The 21,141-nt window shown below is 41.8% G+C and overlaps 1 protein-coding gene across 1 annotated transcript in view; it reads left to right on the top strand.

Annotated features, from left to right (window-relative positions):
- The window catches only part of pik3c2a (phosphatidylinositol-4-phosphate 3-kinase, catalytic subunit type 2 alpha), a gene marked incomplete at its 3' end in the record, with an annotated part of 56,583 nt that overhangs the window by 33,783 nt on the left and 1,659 nt on the right, over window positions 1-21,141 (top strand). The window contains exons 10-26 of the mRNA XM_079684585.1: window positions 41-74; window positions 1,236-1,476; window positions 4,923-5,045; window positions 5,417-5,584; window positions 6,405-6,522; window positions 7,671-7,813; window positions 10,471-10,662; window positions 10,874-10,967; window positions 11,084-11,178; window positions 11,352-11,532; window positions 11,637-11,741; window positions 12,936-13,028; window positions 13,460-13,589; window positions 14,207-14,343; window positions 15,776-15,945; window positions 19,501-19,657; window positions 20,019-20,128. Coding sequence (XP_079540711.1) covers window positions 41-74; window positions 1,236-1,476; window positions 4,923-5,045; window positions 5,417-5,584; window positions 6,405-6,522; window positions 7,671-7,813; window positions 10,471-10,662; window positions 10,874-10,967; window positions 11,084-11,178; window positions 11,352-11,532; window positions 11,637-11,741; window positions 12,936-13,028; window positions 13,460-13,589; window positions 14,207-14,343; window positions 15,776-15,945; window positions 19,501-19,657; window positions 20,019-20,128 — 2,291 coding nt within the window. The remainder of the gene's footprint in view (window positions 1-40; window positions 75-1,235; window positions 1,477-4,922; window positions 5,046-5,416; window positions 5,585-6,404; window positions 6,523-7,670; window positions 7,814-10,470; window positions 10,663-10,873; window positions 10,968-11,083; window positions 11,179-11,351; window positions 11,533-11,636; window positions 11,742-12,935; window positions 13,029-13,459; window positions 13,590-14,206; window positions 14,344-15,775; window positions 15,946-19,500; window positions 19,658-20,018; window positions 20,129-21,141) is intronic.

Below are 21,141 nucleotides of genomic sequence, written 5' to 3'. Positions count from 1 at the left end.
TGAGGAAATGTTTGTAAGATCAACTTGTTTTGCTTTGCAGATGGGATCCACATCGTCTGGTCAATCGTCAAATGGTACGCGCGCACACACACACACACACACACACACACACACACACACACACACACACACACACACACACACACACACACACACACACACACACACACACACACACACACACACACACACACACACACACAGTCACACACACAGTCACACACACAGTCACACACACAGTCACACACACACACACACACAGTCACACACACACACACACACACACACACACACACTCCACTTGTTTAATTGAAATGTGATTGTTGCAGCTTATCATGTCAATGTGGTGCAAAGATAAATTACAGACAAAAATCACTTTTAAATAAAGTCACTGTCAAGTGTCTAAGGCTATTTAAAGACTATGTGGCTGATTCTATTACGGTATTAATCATTCAAAGCTTCATAGCATCCTTCATAAAGCTTGTTTAATTTGTATCTATTTGTTTGTGTAATCATTCTGTGTATCCCAGTTTCCGGACAGATTCAGATAAGATCGGGCTACATTCATTTTCTGATACTATTTGCAGAATTTAATATCATTGGTGGCGGCATAGGATTGTTTGTTTGATCCCAATATTTCCAATAACTAGAGTGTAATTTCCAAAATGTGTCACATGTTTTATCTGACAAAATATGCTTTGAAGAAACTGCTTTAATTCATATTTGTTAGCATTTAGTCTTTTTAAAAGCAACATTTCGACTAGGCTCAAAAAGATGGTTTCCTCTGTCGCTAGTCACACACAAATGAATAATAAGTTACATTCATAAGAGAAAGTAGATTTAATAAGCAACATATTGTCTGAAATCTGGAAAATCCCAGTTCAATTTATTTTGGTTTTGCTTTTGTTAGAAATGTATACAACAAACCTCAAAAGCAGCTTTGAACAAAACCAGTATTCCATATTCCAGTTTTAGTATAGAGAAATACAGACAGTCTTCTGCAATAAGTCCCTCTACTGCATCTGGTGCTATGATAATGTAAAAATACAAATCATGATGGTAGTTTTAGCCGGAGGTCTGTCTCCTCTTCCTCTGACTGGGACTCCTCCTCCTCTGCGTTCTTGAGCCATTCGACAAACTTTTTCATCCGCTCAAGGAAAGCGCTTTTTCCTTTAGGCAGTGTGGGCGTCGTTGTACCACGTATGTATTCTAATGACTGTGTTCTGCTCTCTCAGGTCACAGCAGTCCTGTGGAGGAGGGCATGGCCTCACTGACTCAAGCTGTGTACGATCTGGCCAAACTCTACCTGCGCTCCTTCTGCCCCCCCTCCACCTCCTTCAACTCCCCCCCGCTGCCCCAGGCTGCAGATGGAGAAGGCGTGGAGGGGATAAGCAGCAAAGAAGCTTCCGGCACCACAGACCACCTTCAGTTCACTCTGTTCGCGCTGCATGGCATCCCGGCCCACTGGGTCAGCAGGTAAACACTGGATCAACCACGCTGCATCAAGGCTTGTCATGTGTTCATAGCTACAGTGTAGTTATGACAATGAACATCTTAGGTCACAGGCTCCTCGGACAGAGCAACAACAATAAATCAGACAGAATAGTGCAAGTAAATACAAACAAATAGAATGAAATATACATCAGAATAAATACTATTGTGCAATACAACATTAAAAGTGTCAAAATGTTGCAAGTTAAATGCAGGAGTGCTCTAACGGCCCGTCCACACACAGGCATGAAAAAAATGCTTTCAACGCTTCGCCCATTCAGTTGAATGGGGTGACGTATAAGATTTTTAATCTTCGCCGAACTGCATTGTGGGGAGCGGAGCATGGCTTTGCAAGCATCGTGAGCTTCAAAAGTTGAGCAATGTTCAACTTTTGAGGCTCAGTTATCAGATATATATATATGATATAACATCAGTTATCAGGTATCAGTCAATATATACAAGTACCGTAATTTTCGGACTATAAGCTGCGCCTTTTTCCCTATTTTTCGACGCTGCGGTTTATATAACGGTGCGGCTAATCTATGGATTTTTACAGCTAACGGCCAACACCTTTAACTCTATGGGCTCTATGGCCGGTCCGCGCCCCCCTCCTTTAAGCGGCGGGTTCCAGCAGGAAAAGCTGGAGGCCGGAAAAGAGTGAGACAGGTAGCGCGCAAAAGTAAAAGTGGAACCGAGAGTGGTATGCCGCTGCTGCGGCTTATATTCAGGTGCGGCTTATAGTCCGAAAATTACGGTAATTGGAATATTGATATAAGTTGCAAACAGATGAATGTTATGGATGTTCTTTCAAAAGTTCAGGTGTTTAACAGTCTAATGGCCTGTGGGAGGAAACTGTCCCGTAAACTCGTTAGAGGATGACATCAGGGGGCAGGACCGAATGAAGAATGGAGCTGGATGTATTCTGCAGCAGAGCGTTTCATATTCCAACATGATGAACGCTAAACGATGACATTTGAAGTACTCTTTCCTCTGCTGTAGGATCATTAGAGCCCTTAATCACCCACTTGTTCACTATTATTAGAGCAACCCACACTTTACTTCATTGTTAAGATCGAGTCAGGGATAAGGACAGGAAGCAGAAGAAGGCAGTGCAGCATTTTAATCACCCTATTAGCCAAATGAATATATTAGCTTAGTTCCCAAGAACCAACGATATGAGAAAAGACAAGGCTTTCTCTCTAGATTACAGTTTTACAATAACACATTTTGTTGAGCAGCAAGTGTTTTTCCACAGGCTTGCAGACTTTGCCGTCGAAGCACACAGTTTTGTTTTCTTCTACTGAACAAACGGCTCCGGTGTTGCACCCCACGTCTTCTTTTTCCATGCCAGTGTCCAGTTTCACTCCGACTTTATCTCCTGCGTGTGTCTGGGCCGCGGAGTCGAGACAAATGTTCCGTTCCCAGCTCTGTCATGCATCAGTAGCCAGAGTCAGTGCCTTTCGGAAAAACCCTCCCGCAGTTGCATAGGTTTGTGAAGTCTAGACATTTATGAGACGCTATTTTGGGTGTCTTGACGTAGGAAAAAAGAAAGAAGGATCAAACGTTTTGAAATTACACTGAATTTTTTTTGCAAATATGGAAAGATTATATTATTTATATATCTCTATGTTCACCTATTGTCTGGATGATGAACAGCCTTTGGTTATACTTTAGTGAGACACCAACCAAGACAAAGAGATTAAGCTCAGATTTAAAAAGGCCCTTTTCTGCTTTTTGGGATTTTCCCTTTCCTGTAGTGTGCCATTTAGGTTTGTGTGCATGTAAATGGTCTGCAAAGGCTAAAATCCCAAAGTTCTCTCCCACCCTCCCTGTCTGAAACGCCTCCATTTGACTCCTTTCAGTACGTAACACTTCTATTGGCTAGCGCTCCATGAAATTGTACGTGATTGGCTAAGGGGCGGGACATCTCTAAGCGGTTGACTAATCACAACAGAGCCGGCCAGCTAACCATTCAGAGCAGACTGGGCTCTGGTTTCAGACAGAGGGTGAAAAGAGGTGCTGAAGCACAGGCAGTATGAGAGAAATAAAGAGCTTTTTGAACATTAGAGAGTAAACAGAGGCATTATATGCAATTATCTCCATGCAAATGAGCATAATAGGGCCCCTTTAACATGTATCTCCAGTGACCCTGACTCTAAGATATAGTCAGTTTCCTTCCTTAGTCATTTTCTGGTCAGCCAGTGAGGCGATCATAACGAGAGGAACTGCTTAATAACAGGCCTATTTACTCCAGCACTGCCTCTTCCAGCTGCTATTTTAAGCCAGCCCTAAACATTGCTGCCGTGACAGTCATTCCGAAGACAACTCCGAAAAAATATTTAGCTCCTCACATCCTGAAGCCAGAGTGACAGAGCGAGTTCAGTGTCTCCCAGCACCGTCTAGGATCAAAGCATATCTGTTGTGTTGTGGTGTTACTGTAAACCGTGTTGAGTGTTTGGAGTTGTTGCGGCTCGTGTGTCATCCATCTGGAGCCTCAGTAGATGCCCCCGCAGATGCCCCCGCATTTACAACATATTGAGACACGGACTGAGCTGCCAACACAGATGGCACTGAGCAGGGATCCAGCCTGTCGTAGTAAACAATGTGTGTTTCCTCTTATTGACTCGCATATCTATCTCCTATAGAAACTCTGAGGGTTATTTATCATGTCTTCATCGAGTGGTTAGTTTCATTGCATCACATCTGGATACATAAAACCCTTTTGTCTATATAACAAAATGTGCATGCAATATTCCCTTTAAATGTTATTACTGTAAGGGTTTTGTTTTTCAATGCATGCGAGCATAGAGGTATGGTAATGGGTAGTGGTTTTACGGTTTTAGAGCACATCATGGTCCGCCCACACAGGTGGTTTCAGTTACCTCTTCTCTGAGGCATAGTGGGAATGCACAGAGTCCCACACTGTCCTGTATGTTACACTTCTTTGAAACACCTAGACCTATTTCACATTTCTTTATTAATCAAATCATTCAATGAATACATATTAAAGAGAAACGTTGCCACCTTTTATGTTGATTTCAAATAAGTTTTGTAATTCCATCAATTCCTGTCGGTTGCTGTTTTACGTCCCAAATTGACGGGTGTAGTCTAGTTGGGGAACATAAACAAGATGATACCCTCTTCCTCACTTATCTATGAGTTGCTCATAAGCAAGGCAGTGAGCCCTTAAACAGTAGTCATGTGACACAGGACTCAAAGTGCATAGGAGTTAACCCACACTAAATGAAATTGTACATATCTACACACATGCACCGATATGGCACTTCTTCAGCTAGTGTCAATGTCTTTCACAGTCCCTGGTAATGGCCGTTTCCTGGCAACTATTTAACTTTTTTTTTTCACTTCTACAGTGAATTATATGCATGTGGGTACAGTGGCTAATATTATTGTTATGTGTTGTGTTGTTGCAGTTATGAGAAGTACTTCCTGATGTGTTCCCTCACACACAACGGCAAGAACCTGTTCAAACCGGTCCAGTCCAAGAGAGTGGGCACATACAAAAACTTCTTCTACCACATCAAGTGGGACGAACTGTGAGTGATTTCTGTTCCTTTCCTTTCCTCTCTTCTTTCCTTTCCTCTCCTTTCCTCGTCCATCCTTACACTTGCTTTCCTTTCCTGTTTTCTCAACCTATTTGTTTGCTCTCTTATTTCCTTTCTTCTCTCCTTCAAATTGTTCCTCTTTTCTCCCTTTCTTTTTTTCTTAACTTTCCTTTCCTCTCATTTCTTATTTCTGTTCCACTTCTCTCCTTCCCTTTCGCCTTTTTCTTCTTTTCTCTTGTCTCCTTGTTTGATAAATAAGTATATACATGTCCTCTCCTCCCCTCTTTGACGTTTCCCTCAGAACTACAAAATGCTGTTTGCTCTGTTCTTTCCTTCGTCTTACTTCGACTTGTCTCTCCCAGGATCAACTTCCCTATAGCAGTAGCGGTCCTCCCTCTGGAGTCCACTCTGAGTCTGACTCTGTTCGGGGTTTTGAACCAGAACGCCAGCGGCTCTCCGGACTCCAACAAACAGAGGAAAGCTCCGGAGCTGCTGGGAAAAGTCTCCATGCCGCTGTTTGACTTCAGACGGTGAGGAGAGAAGAGCAGCTGGTCATGTTTTTGCATATCATTTGAGTGGATGTCCCATTTGTTCAATCCTTAAAACTCATCTGTTCTACATCGCCTTCCAACAATAACTCACTCTCCCCCCCCCACTTACACTTCCATTTCTGCCCCCTGTTTATGTTTATGTTTTATGTCTTGTTCTTGTATGTTTCTTTGTAAAGCGACCTTGAGGTTATGAAAGGCGCTATATCAATTCAAGTTATTATTATTATTATTATGGAACATGAAATATCACTGAGTTGTGAAAGATGTATTTGTAAAACAGGTAATGCCTGTGCAAATTCAGTCAGAAGGAAATAAAGTACATACAGAGATAGTTATTTAATTAACGTTATATGTATTACACCTTTTGTACAGGAAATGCAGCACAAAGTGCCAAAAAGGACAAATATTCATCAAAATTCATGAAATAAGTACAAAATACATTTAAAACATACATTTACTCTGTTCCTATGTCTTCTTTGTACGTCAGTAGTGGAGATTAACATTTTTAGAGACAAAGACTCCTGCTAATTCCCCTCGAGTGTCCTCTCTATCAATCACTGCTTGGGCTGTAAATAAACATTTCTCCTACTTGTTCAATGAACACAGAATCTCAACAGGTCTTTTATTGCACCAAAAGTTGCCCTTTCTTTACTGTGATGGACCTCCAGCAAGACATTGTAAAAGCATGCACTTTCACTTCCTTCCCACGGTGTAAGCGCTGCTGTTTAGAAACGATTGCTTATTCTGGCTGTTTGTTTTTTTGTTGTTTTTTCTGACTATTGCTGACTGTGTGTTTCAGGGTGCTGGCCCGGGGCAGTCAGCTGTTGTGTGTGTGGTCGTCTCCTGAGGGAGCGTCTGCTGCCGGAGGCTCTGCAGGAAGCCGCAGGAAGACGCCCGCCGAGAGGATAGTGCTACAGGTTAGTGCTGCTAGACGAGCATTGATTGATAGATAGATGGATGGATGGATAGATAGATAGATGGATGGATAGATAGATGGATGGATGGATAGATGGATGGATAGATAGATGGATAGATGGATGGATGGATGGATGGATAGATGGATGGATGGATGGATGGATGGATGGATAGATAGATGGATGGATAGATAGATGGATGGATGGATAGATAGATAGATGGATAGATAGATGGATGGATGGATAGATAGATAGATGGATGGATGGATAGATAGATGGATGGATAGATAGATGGATGGATGGATAGATGGATGGATAGATAGATAGATGGATGGATGGATGGATGGATGGATGGATGGATAGATAGATAGATGGATGGATGGATTGATAGATAGATGGCTGGATAGATAGATAGGTGGATGGATGGATGGATAGATAGATAGATGGATAGATAGATGGATGGATAGATAGATGGATGGATGGATAGATAGATAGATGGATGGATGGATAGATAGATAGATGGATGGATAGATAGATGGATGGATGGATAGATGGATGGATAGATAGATGGATAGATGGATAGATGGATGGATAGATAGATAGATGGATAGATAGATGGATGGATGGATAGATAGATGGATGGATGGATAGATGGATAGATAGATAGATAGATGGATGGATAGATAGATAGATGGATGGATAGATAGATAGATGGATGGATGGATGGATGGATGGATAGATGGATGGATGGATGGATGGATGGATGGATAGATAGATGGATGGATAGATGGATGGATGGATGGATGGATGGATAGATAGATAGATGGATGGATGGATTGATAGATGGCTGGATAGATAGATGGGTGGATGGATGGATAGATGGATGGATAGATAGATAGATGGATGGATAGATTGATGGATGGATGGATGGATGGATGGATGGATGGATGGATAGATAGATAGATGGATGGATGGATGGATGGATGGATGGATGGGCAAGTTTATTTATATGCACCTTTCAACACATGGCAATGCAAAGATGATCACAGACAGTTTATGTAGTAGTAGACACAGTAGTAGTCGTAGACAGTAGTATTAGAGTCTTCAGAAGAGTGAACTGATCCCAAATCTGGACATTGTGTTGCCATCAGGTGGACTTCCCCAACCCACCATTAGAGGTTTTATACGTGGGACCAAAGGAAGAGCCTAGACCGGAGCCCCCCTCTCTGGAGGAGCTGGACCCCGATCTGAGACGCAAACTGGAGAAAATCTGCAGCCGAGCTTCAAACTTTGGGTAGGACAATGACCCCATGCTTTCACAACTATAAATGGGTTTTCATCTAAGAGTATTATCATTCACATTTCAAACTGTTATTGTGGCAGCCTTATTCCACAGTTTTCTGAGTTTGCAGGTAAAGGTGATGTCGAGGAAGGGTTTCTAATAAAACTTTTGGATATAATAATGCCGCTAGAGAGGTGCTCTTAATGTGGCTCAGCTTGATGTGCAAAACAGATTTGCTTCTTGTACAAACACAAGATGCTTTAAGAGACTTCTGGAGAGTCTAATTCTCTCTCAAATAGTGATTTAAAAAGTCTATCTCCATGAGCCAAAACAACAAAATACATTTAAATTCTTTCTTCAACTTTCCACCTAGTTTGAGAGTCAGTGTCCTTTAATCAGAACGTGTGTGTAGTTTAATGTTAAGGAAACTGTATCTGCTTCTAATTGATAATGGTAGTCCATTGACTGCTTCCTGGGCTTGTCATAGACTTTAATGAGTGATTCGTAAGACTCCCAGTCGAGCACAGACACAGCGTTCCTGGAGAGATTTATCCCCTTCAGCAGACAGCTTCTTGGCCGCCTCTCAGACCACCCGAAATCCGTTGGACTTAATAGATTTAGGGAGATTTTTAAAAGATGCCACTGACTTGCCAGCCGGGCCTGCATGTTGTCTGCTGCAGCGTGTCGGTTCTCCCCCAGCTGCTCCTGTGCCTGCTGCCAGCCAAATCTCCTCCACGCTGCCAACATCCATGAGCCTCAAACGGCCCTTTAGCACAGAGCGTTCTCTCACTGGCCTTCACCGCCTGCTGCCTGTCCGGCCCATTCATCCCTCCAGCCTCCAGGCGCAAGACTCCCTGAGCTGCAGTTTCACCGGTCTGTCGCGTGGAGGGAGATCCCTGAAGGACAAATGAGTTTTTATTAATATGGAGATGTCAGGGTCAAAGAACAGACCACAAACTCAGAGAGGCAAACGCTATCTGACGGAGATATTTAACTTCCCTGAAGGACAAATATTCATTTTTTCTATTATAAATCTTGCCTAAAATCTCTAATCCACTATCGCCTCGCCCTTATTCCACCTAGCTTAGCACTTTTTACTTTTGTTGTTATTTGTCTTCTTTACTTGCTTGTAAAGCGCTTTGAGCACATATATCAATCAAATGTATTATTATTATTATTAATTTGTATTAATATGGAGAAAAACAGACCACAAACTCAGTCTGTCTGACGGAGAAGTCTAACTTTATTTCTCTTAAAGTACTGCTTTCAAAACAGGTTTAATAATAATAAGAATTATCATTGATGTATAATGGTGCATAATAAACACATTAAGAGGAATTATCATTCTTAAAAGAAGCTCATTTCAAGCAATTAAAAAATATAAGAAAAGATGTTTGAAAGAAATACCACAAATAATAACAAAAATATTACAAGCATTTTTTGTAGAAGAAGTGAGAATGAGAAAATGATTAATTATATGCAGTATATTAGAATTTAAGTGGCATATCAGTTCAGTTTTGAAAGAGTAGTCATTGTGAAAAAAATATCGAGGGGGACCCAAGTTCCCATCGGCAAAAACACGTGGGTTTGCTGTCCTGGCTCCAAAATGGTGGAATGAGCTCCACATTGACATCAGGACAGCAGAAAGCTTACACATCTTCCAGCGCAGACTGAAAACTCATCTCTTTCGACTCCACTTCGAGCGATAGAATTACTAACAAAGCACTTATATACTAATAAAGGACTGGCTTATCTAAAGCCAGTTGAGTAGCACTTGAAATGTTTTAGCTCTATGAAACCTGATGTACTGATATGATTCTGTTTTCTTCAAGTTTGTATCTTGTTGATATAATGTGGTGGTCGATCAAGGGGTGTGTGATGTGACAGACATGACTTTAGTTTCAAGGTGCAAACATTTCCGCCTGTATTTACAGGACACTACCCAATAAATGTCACACCTAATTAGTGGTGGTCATAACCATACTTGCCAACCTTGACACCTCAGAAATGGAGCATATGAATTGAAGTGCTCTTACTCTTTGTCTGTTTTAAACGTGTGTGTTGGTCAATTAGGTCAAGTAAGTGCACTTGGACTAATTACATATTTTCTGTTTGTATATTTTCACAGTGTTGAAACCTAAAGATAGTCTCACAAATAAAAATTAAAGATGACATGAAACAAATTTGATTTGGTCATATATGACCAAAGGTGAAAAACACATCTGTGGGTCCAAATGATTTATTTCCATCTCATCCACCTCTTTTATCTCATCCATCTCATCCACCTCTTTTATCTTTTCCATCTCTTCCATCTCTTCCAACTCTTCCACCTCATCCATCTCATCCACCTCTTTTATCTCTTCCATCTCTTCCACCTCTTTCATCTCTTCCATCTCTTCCATCTCTTCCATCTCTTCCTCTTCCATCTCATCCACCTCTTTTATCTCTTCCATCTCATCCACCTCTTTCATCTCTTCCATCTCTTCCATCTCTTCCATCTCTTCCATCTCTTCCATCTCTTCCATCTCTTCCTCTTCCATCTCATCCACCTCTTTCATCTCTTCCATCTCTTCCATCTCTTCCATCTCTTCCTCTTCCATCTCATCCACCTCTTTCATCTCTTCCATCTCTTCCATCTCCCCTCTCTTCTGTCTTGGCTCCGCCTCCAGGCTGAAGCGTGCAGACCACCAGCTCCTGTGGGACCACCGGCTGCACTGCAGGCAGGACCACCCCAGCAGCCTCCCCAAGGTGCTGGCCAGCGCGCCCGGCTGGGACTGGGCCAGCATGGCTCAAATCCACTCGCTGCTGCACCACTGGCCCCTGCTGCCGCCCGTCACCGCGCTGGAGCTGCTGCACTCCAAGTATGTGAACACACCTTATCTCACATCTGGCCCAAACGTTTCCTGAAGAACTTTGAAATGATATAGATATTGTAAAAGGTTGTGTACAATTATATTCTGGGAATGCTTTTCTATTTCTATTATTCGTTAGTACAGTTTTTTTGTCCTTTCTCGGTGCCTGCTGCTATGAAAATGTACCAATTCTTATGGTGTGTGTGATTTATTTATGTAGGTTTGCAGATACAGAAGTAAGAAATGTGGCAGTGAGCTGGATTGAGAAGAGCAGTGATGACGAGCTGGCTGATTACCTGCCACAGCTAGTACAGGTACAGATACAAATACACACAGATACATATTCTTCCTGCTCTTTTAAATACTCTTGATACTCTACTTACCTCCTCTTTCTTGTGTTATAACTCCCAATCCTTTTTTTTCTTTCTAGGCGTTAAAGTTTGATAGTCACTTAAAAAACGCCCTCGTCATGTTCCTGCTGTCCAGAGCGCTGGCCAACATCAACATCGCCCACTACCTCTACTGGTGAGTTCACAGCGGAACAGAAGCCCAAGTAGATTTCCTCTTGAATCCAACTCTCTGCTCAGTCGTCAATCAGGAAAATGTATATTTGTCAGGATTTAGGCACTTTGATTCTGATCACATTAAATCAGGCTTGTGGGAAATTGTCCTGTATGATGTGTGTGTAATGTGTGCAGGCTGCTGAAGGACGCTGTGCAGGACCCCGCCTGGGGGAGACGTTATGAGCGGGTGCTGGGGGCGCTGCTGTGTCTGTGCGGCGTGAAGCTGAGGGCCGAGCTGGAGAAGCAGACTCACCTCGTCACTCTGCTGGGGGCCGTGGCCGAGAGGGTCCGCCAGGCCGGGGGCTCAACGAGACAGGTCAGTGTGCGTTTGGTTGACTTCTGACTATATTGAACGTTACTTCATCGTGTCCGTGTGTTGGAACTTTCTTATGCATGTTTTTTATATTTCTCTTTGTTCAGGTGGCGCTGCAGGAGGGTCTTGAAAACGTTCAGAACTTCTTCCAGAGGAACAGCTGTCGGCTGCCCCTCTGCCCCAGTCTGGTGGCCAAGGAGCTCAACATGAAGGTAACACACACACACACACACACACACACACACACACACACACACACACACACACACACACTCTCTCTCTGTCTCTCTCACTCACTCACTCACTCACTCACTCACTCACTCACTCACTCACTCACTCACTCACTCACTCTCACTCACTCACACACTCTCACACAAAAGATGATCATTTACCATGCAAAAAGATGTGAGGCTGTGTTACGTTCCCTCCTGGACTAGGGGAACCAAAGGGAAGTTAAAAAATATAAAATAACTGGGCGAGAGAAAAAAGAAAAAACTGATTGCTGAAGGTGATGTTTAATAATCCAAAAGTAAAGAGGGCTCACCAGCCAATTTGCAAAGTAAACTAAGAACAACTTTACTTCTGAAAGAAAGTGACTAAAGTAAAACAATACACAAAGATACACTGGAGCACATCTCCTAACGATGAACGAAGCACAAGTCAAACTAGCCGGTCTCACACAGAGACACATGCTGCACACATGCAGAAAGTTCAATGCTTTATTCATAATGCTGACAGGCTTGAACGATTCATTAAATCACTTAAGACTCATTTAATCCAATAAATCCAATTCATTTAAATTGAGGATTTTATGTGTGGTAGCATCATAACACATGAAAATACATAGAAGCAGGAGTTAATGCAAAACTGTAACATTGCAGATACAGAGAGCCGCAGAATAAGAAAACAATGTCAATCAACAGATGATCAGGAAACACAACGAAAACAGACTTGTTGCAGAACCTCTGTGGTTCAACCCACTGAGGAAATGAGCCTGTGAAGGCACATGGGAAGTACCCATTCACCAACATATGAAACTCATGCATTGGTATATTCTCAAATACCTCATACAGACATATACACAGTCACATTCTTTATATCTGCAATGCACTTTAAGTTAAAGGATGATCACTGCTTATCACAAAAGGAATTGTTGGCAGTTAGAAAGCTTTAATCATGTGTTCCTTTAGCTGATGGCTATTCTCTCCCAGGTCACAGGCGTTTGTAGAGGCCATTAGTTCACCTGGTGACCCTTTTAATGACTTTATATCTGGTTATGATCATAATGCGTTTAGTCATTGGATGGGGACCTTTTTGGAGAAGTGCAATGATGACATACAGTATGAAGCCTTTTGGACGGGGGGGCAAAACAACATACAATTCATACGGTCTGTTTGTGTGTGTAGGCCTGCTCCTTCTTCAACTCCAACGCAGTTCCTCTCAAGCTGGCCCTGGTGAACGCCGACCCGCTGGGAGAAGAGATCAATGTTATGTTCAAGGTACTGTGTACACACACACACACACACACACACACACACACACACACACACACACACACACACACACACAGACACAGACACAGACACAGACACACACACATGCACACATCCATACACATACCCACACAGACACACACATACACACGCATACACAAATACTGTTTACAACTGTGCATAGAAACGCCTAACAATGTGCACTCTATGTGAACAGCCATCATGATATGGTGCCTAACTGCTTCTTGTGTTTCTTTCACACACCACTAGTCTACACTGGGTTGTTGTCATTGCTTTCACAAAACTTGTTGCACCGAATTGTTGTTTACATGCTTCTCATCTGAACACTGCGCCCCCTGGTGGCTGAAGTGAGATCCAAACAATAATTATAAAACCTCAGTGTTTTTGTAACGTGTGCCTCTGTGTGTGTGTGTCAGGTTGGGGAGGACCTGAGGCAGGACATGCTGGCTCTTCAGATGATCCGCATCATGGATCGCATCTGGCTGCAGGAGGGCCTGGACCTGCGCATCGTCAACTTCAAATGCATCTCCACCGGCAAGGACAAAGGTAACAGGCAAACACAAACAGCCCCCATTCACATGTCAAGTGTCACGATGTGGATACAACTTCAAGATTTAGGACTCTTTCATTGACATTTAGCCACAAACAATCAATGTAGTAGGAACACCTAGGTATTAATAATGCAGTGCAATACAACTGTCCTGCAATAAATCCTGTTTTAAGAGACTGCCCAAACATTGTTGAAGAAGAGTAACTATTGCACTTAAAATGTGTATTTTAGTAAACAAATGAACAAATAAAACAGTGTACAAATTATATTAAATATTACAAAACCAGTGCAGATTATATTAGAATTAGATATTACAAAACCAGTACAAAATGTACATTCAAATAGGAAACGTACAGTTAGTAAACAGTGCAAATGTTTAGCAAGGTACAAAGGAAGTGTTCAGCTGCTGTCAGAGGGCACGGAAATCATTAACGCTGTCCTGTAAACTAAACCACTCACTTTAACAAATAATTGTTATTCATGAGCTACGTTTATGGAAAGGCATTGTCAAAGTTATGTCTACATATTCCAGTTGTCCATGGCAGTCAATTAATAAAAAGCTGACTGTTATGTTTTTGCATTGTGTTTCTAAGAGTTGTGATGTTTCTTAAAGGCATGGTGGAGCTGGTGCCGTCCTCCGACACCCTGAGAAAGATCCAGGTGGAGTACGGCGTCACCGGGTCCTTCAAAGACAAACCGCTGGCCGAGTGGCTCCGCAAGTACAACCCTGCAGAGGACGAGTATGAGAAGGTACACACACATAGAGCATACGTGCTAAAAGGTCAAAGCACTTCAGACACACCAGAAAAAACCAGTGAGAATATTCTTTATCTCACAGAAAGTAGGGGTTTCACATATATCATGAATCTCAGTAAGACCTTTTTAACCTTTTACGGTGTTAACACTTAGCAATAAAAGGCTTCAATACTAAAACTATAGCTTTACTTCGACTCAATGACTTGACTTGGAGTGAAAAACACACAGTTGAAGTTTACAGGCGTTTACAACCTTTGACTCCTATAAATGTGAAACCTTACTCCACTCCTCTGACCCTTATAATGTACTGATCAAGGTTTGACCCTGAACTTCAGCAGAACAGAGGAATCAACCTTTCATCAGAGGGGCTGCAAATAACCGTTATTTACATTAATCCGTTGGTTGTTTTCTTGATTAATCAAATCGTTTTCTATCAAATAAGACAAGAAAATTGTAAAATAAATGTCGCTCAGTCTTTCCCATAGCCCTAGATGTTGTTCTCAAATGTCACATTTTTCTCAAATGTCAAATTTTTCACAATTTTCTTGTCTTATTTGATAGAAAACGAATCGAATAATCAAGAAAATAACCAACGGATGTTCTATTAACTATCATAAAGGAGGAAATGACCTGTAAATATTAACACTTGAGTGAAGAAAAAGTAAATCAAACGGATTCATTGATTGGCTAAATATAAGTCAAATTGTCTGACTAATTATCTTGCTACTTTTTCAGCTCAAGTCATCAGATATTTATTGATATTGAGCTACGATGTTTTTAAGGCTGGTGACAAACTCTAAAGTCTGTACAACAGTTATTGTTTCTGGTTTAGCTTGAAACATCTGGAAAAGTAGGTACAAAAAAATGAGGTGTTTCTGGTCTGAAACGTCACTTCACTTCTTAAGCATTTAAGATGGTTGCCCTCCACTTACACTACATCAATACTGTACTCCAGGGCTATTCAATTAGTTTGGAACGGGGCCGGTTGATGAAAATGATCGGAAGCAAGGGGCCGGGAAAAAGATGGCTTGAAATATGAGCAATCCTATTAAGAGCTTCAGATACAGTACATACTACAACAGCATAGTGGAGTGCATATGTTGTGTTTAGTTGTCACTACAGTAGCTAGTAGGTGGGTTCGAAACCCGGGCCCGCCGAAGTGTTCAGGCAATGTCTTCCCCTCTATCGCTCAATGTAACACCCTCTCTGGAATAAAGGCACTCTGGCCCAAAAATAAATGTGATGACTTTTTAACATTCTACTCAAAGGGCCATTAGATATCACCCCGGGGCCGGATTGAATAGCCCTGCTGTACTCTCTATGTATCCAACCAAAAGAATCCCTGAAGCCTGAGCCCTGCACTAAGTATCCATGCTTCTGAACTTCTTCATATGTGTCTCACTTTTTCTCTTCTTCCTCTTTTTAGGCGTCGGAGAACTTCATCTACTCGTGTGCCGGGTGCTGTGTGGCGACATACGTTCTGGGCATCTGCGATCGTCATAACGACAACATCATGCTGCGCTCCACGGGTCACATGTTCCACATCGACTTCGGGAAGTTCCTGGGACACGCCCAGATGTTTGGCAGCTTCAAAAGGTGAGAGTCAGATGAAATGCTCTTAAACACGTGATTGTGGGTATGAGTGTTTTGCACGTGATAGTCAGATAAAGCTTTGGTGCTCTGTCAGGGTGTAAAGGTCTGTCCTTCAGGAAGTGAACTGTCACTTGGTTTTTATAACCGGTAGTCTTTAGATAATAGGTGAGGAGTCATGTACCTGTATGCTAACACGAAATCATGATGAAACTTAATTCCATTGGTTACCTTATCTAATATGGTGATGAGAACATGGACTCTTAAGCGTTGTGTCACAGTGGTAGTGTTACAAGATTAGACCAGAAACAATTCAACACTTGCAGACCCGTCACAATGAATAAGACAATCAAGCACCTAATATAAGTGCAGTGTTTGGTCAAGAGAGCCCAGAAGTACACTTTATTCATTGTTTGTTGTATAGTTTTATTTATTTATTTATTCCAATTGAAATGCCTGAATATTCTTAAGAATTAAAAAGTCACTTAATTATTCTTTGACAATGTACTTGCATTATTATGCCTTCATATATTCATTACATAAATGGCAAACAATGGCATTAGAATTACAGTAATATTGTCTATTGCAATCATTTCTAGAACAATTACATATATAATTCAACAGATAAGTAAGTAAGTCAAACTTTATTTATATAGCACCCTTCTCAACACGAATGTACAAAGTGCTTTACAGTATACAGTACACAATACACAATTCAAAGTACAGCTATGAAATGTAGAATAAAAGTCATAAAACACAGCAGGTAAAACATAGGATAAATATGAAAGATGAAAGACAGCTACTAACTCACCTCCTCCTCCGGCGCCCCAAAGGCCTGTCGGAAAAGGTGAGTCTTTAGCTGCCCCTTAAAAATCTCTACTGAGACAGAGGCTCTTAGTTTCTGGGGGAGTTCAGTCCAAAGCCTCGGGGCCACCGCCTCAAAGGCTCGGTCCCCCTTAGTCTTTAACCTGGTTCGGGGCACCCTTAGGAGGCCTTGCTCAGAGGACCTCAGGGCCCGGGTTGTGCTGTGAGGGTGGATCAGGTCGTTAATTTAGGCTGGGGCTTGGCCATGGACAGCTCTATATGTGAAAACCAATAAGTTGAAATGGGTTCTGAGATGGACAGGGAGCCGGTGCAGGGCAGAAAGGATCGGAGCGATGTGGCATGTTTTTTTGGACCGAGTGAGCAATCTGGCTGCAGCATTTTGGACCTGCTGTAGCCGGTTTATTGATGTTTTGTTGAGGCAGGAAAAAAGAGCATTGCAATAATCAAGCCGGGATGAAATAAAGGCATGGATAGCCATCTCCATTTCTGCATTGGATAGAGCTCGGCAATGTTCCTGAGATGGAAAAAACAGGTACGAGTCATGAGTTTGATGTGTTTGTCTAGTAGCATAGACTGATCGAAGGTAACACCAAGGTTTTTTACGTTTGCCCTAACGTTACCACTGAATGAACCCAGGTGGCTTGCTACCTTAGAAGCGATGTTATCAGCCGCTAAAATCAGGACTTCTGTTTTTGATGCATTGAGCTGTAGGAAATGTATTGACATCCACTCCTCGATTGCAGACAGACATGTAACCAGGGTGTTTAAGTTCTCCATTTTGACCGGTTTGAAGGAGAAGTATAACTGGATATCATCTGTATGAAAATGATACGAGACACCTGTGAATTAGCTAATTAAGTGGCCTAATGGGAGCATGTAAAGGGCAAAAAGAAGGGGGGCTAAAACAGAACCCTCGGGGCAGAGCGCAGCATAGGGGAGTGCTGTGTTATGAGAACGGGCCCACAGCCACGGAGAAACTTCTCCCACTGAGGTACGAGGCAAACCACCGGAGGGCAGACCCTGAGATGCCTACCCACTCCCTGAGTCTAGCATGATGGCGTGGTCCACTGTGTCAAACGCTGCACTCAGGTCCAACAACACCACGCAATCACCTGCAACCGATGCCATCATAATGTCATTGGAGAGCTGATTCTGTGGAGTGATGTTTTCTGAAACCTGATTGGGATTTGTCAAGGATGTTATTCTCGATGACGTAGTATACTTGAAATAGTGGCTCTGCAGCAGGTTTACTCGACATTGAGAAACGGCCATTGTCATTCGGCAATGTATTGAGTTGATTTCGGGAGGAAGGGATCTAGATTGGGTTTTTTGAGAAGGGGCTGAAAAACCGCCTGCTTAAAAAATGATGGGACGGAGCCAGAGACAATGGAGATGTTTGTAATGTGGAGCAGGGGTGGAGCGACACATGAAAAAACTTCTTTTAGCATGGACGTTGGTAAAGCATCCAGAGGGCTTGAAGAAGATTTCATAGCGGTCAGGTCGGCTCTGGTGATGCAGGAGAAATTACTCAGCGTGGCCTGCCAAAGTAGTTATCATGACAGACCTAAAGACACGTGTATCATATGTGCTCATTACTAGTAAAAAATCACCTATGAGGGAGCCTGATTTCTGGGTGTGGGGTTTGTACTCTATAAGATTAATGTTTAGTTTCCTGCATGAAGTGGGTCGTAGCTCTACAACTATGCGCTTCTATTCTTAGCGTCGGAGCACAACCACATAAATATTCAGAGGCTCTGTAGTAACCAAAGGCCCTGAGGCAGTTTCAGAGTTGTGCATTCACCCAATGATTTAAACCAGGGTTGTCCAAACTACGGCCCGGGGGCAAATGCGGACCGTGGACCATTTTGAATCGGCCCTCAGCAAATTCTTGTGCTTGGCTTATATTGTACTTCTTAAATATAAATGTAAACATATATTACACAGTAGTTTTCATGTGTTAAAGGTGGGGTAGGTAATTCACTTCAGAAACACTTTTAGTTATATTCCATGGAATGCTCTGAACATCCCGATAGCAATGAATACATTAAATGCTTTGACAATAAATCCATTAAAAAATATCATCTGTGGAAGCCGTGGCGCTGAAAAAAGCACGACCAATCATCTGAGCCGGCCCGGCTAAAGTAACTGGATGGCCTACCTGCCTGTCAGCCTTTCATCTGTGCACAAACTTATCTCGTGCCCTCATTGGTCATGTGTGCGTTCGTGTCTGTTGGAGGAGGGGCTCTGTAAGGAAGTCTGAAGGAAGGGGTAGATTTATTCCGGTTGCGTATTTTCAGCGCACTCCAGTTGGTTCTCCATTCTTACCTACCCTACCTTTAATAAAACCACTTTTCAAATAAATTCAGTCGATTAAAGTTGGAAACATTTTCTAACAAATCTTAGTTGATGAGGAAAAAGCCCAATTACTTATTTACATAACAAGCTTGGAATACACCCTTCCTATTTCTCCTTATTATAATCAATCAGAGGCTTCTGTTTTAAGGGATGAGCTGCCAACACTCACATACTTTACCTATTTGATTGAGTTTGCTAACTTATAACTGAACTTATGAGGCAGTATACCTCTAGCGAGCGGCCCAGCCCTTCATATATTTTTCTGTATGTAGCCCTCGGTGAAAAAAGTTTGCACACCCCTGCTTTAAACTAAAACTTTTTTTACAACTTCTTGACTAACTTGCTCACATTATTCATTTCTCCTCTCCTTGTCTCCCTCAGGGACCGCGCTCCTTTCGTTCTGACCTCGGACATGGCGTACGTCATCAACGGAGGCGAGCGACCCACCAGCCGCTTCCAGCTGTTTGTGGACTTGTGTTGCCAGGCTTACAACCTCATCAGGAAACACTCTGGGCTTTTCCTCAACCTGCTGTCACTGGTGAGACTGAACTTATATATTAATAACCTTTATTTGTATAGCACCTTTCATACAATAAGTGCAGTTCAAGGGGCTTCACATAGACATTTCAGAGAACATCGATATCACACAGCATTCAGTTACCAAAAAAGAAAATAGCATAGGGTAGACGTATAAAAAAATACATTTAGATTAAAGGTACCATGGTGAAATTGTGTAAAGTAAAAATGATAGTGTTAGATATATTGTATGTATAAGCCTTTTTTATTAAATATGTTTACTGTACAAAACGATGGGCAATTAATGGGTTAATCTGCTACAATATGATGGAATGAAATAACCCAGAAAATGCGTCTGAGTTTGGTGTTTTCTGTGTTTGTAGATGACGTCCTCCGGCCTCCCCGAGCTGACGGGCTCTCAGGATCTGAAGTATGTGTTCGATGCCCTGCAGCCGCACAACACAGACGCTGAGGCCACTATCTTCTTCACCAGGTAACACATCAACTTCTTCTACCAGCGCTGATCAGATATAACTCTGAATTTAAACTGAATTTAAACTGAATTCCTCCAACTTTTGAACTACCTTAAAATTGAAAAATCCCAACAAAGGGGAAAAATAATGGTGTTTTTTGACAAGTTTTCTTTTGTGTTCACAGCTGCTTTTTTGGCCAGAGCTGTTATTTATCTTTTATTTTTGATGTTGCTACTCACTGAGTGTCCACCAGGTGGCGACATAAGTACAGCAAGACAAATAATAGCTGCTGTCTCACATTACAGAAACAAAAAATCTACAAATAGTAACACTTGTTTCAGCAAAAATAAAACTAATTTTAAACTGAATTTCTCCAACTCTTGGACAACCTCAATATTGTAAACTCAAAATAAAAGGGATAAATAATGTTGTTCTTAATATGTTTTTAAACGCTGTTACTTTCTTTCTTTGTTATGTTGCTGCAAACTGAAAGTCCACCAGGTGGCAACATAAGCACAGCAAGAAAAATAATAGCTGCTGTCTCACATTACAGAAACAAATACTCCTGAAATTCTACAGATAGTATCAGACGGGCCTTGTCTTTGTAAAACCAGTCGGGTTGGATTGTAACTAAGTTTGTTTGTATAACAGATTTAGGTCAAAGAGAAAAAAGTCTATAGATATTTGTTTCACCTTCACCTAAGCACCACTATCTCTTTATACTGTATCTCCCCTTTGGTTTACTTTTAACCCCTTACTGTAGACTTTAACACAATGCGCCGAATTCCTAGGCCAATTTATCTGCAAGAATATTTTATTTCTGACTTTTTTCTAAAATGTTAACCTTTTGTTAAAACCAAATGTACTCACGGGAGGCAGGTACAACTTGGACAAGCATTTATTTAAAGTCCATTTGAAGCGTTACAGCAGATGAATTCCACTACTGACTTGATCAATCAGTATTATATGCTATAGCTATAACACTGCATGAAATAACATAAACTCAGTTAAAAACGTGCGATCAAAACATGCA

This window comes from Notothenia rossii, assembly GCF_949606895.1.
Source record: "Notothenia rossii genome assembly, chromosome: 5".
In the NCBI taxonomy this organism is placed as follows: Eukaryota; Metazoa; Chordata; class Actinopteri; order Perciformes; family Nototheniidae; genus Notothenia; species Notothenia rossii.
Note: the sequence above shows the minus strand (reverse complement) of the source record. Positions and strands in the feature narration are given on the sequence as shown.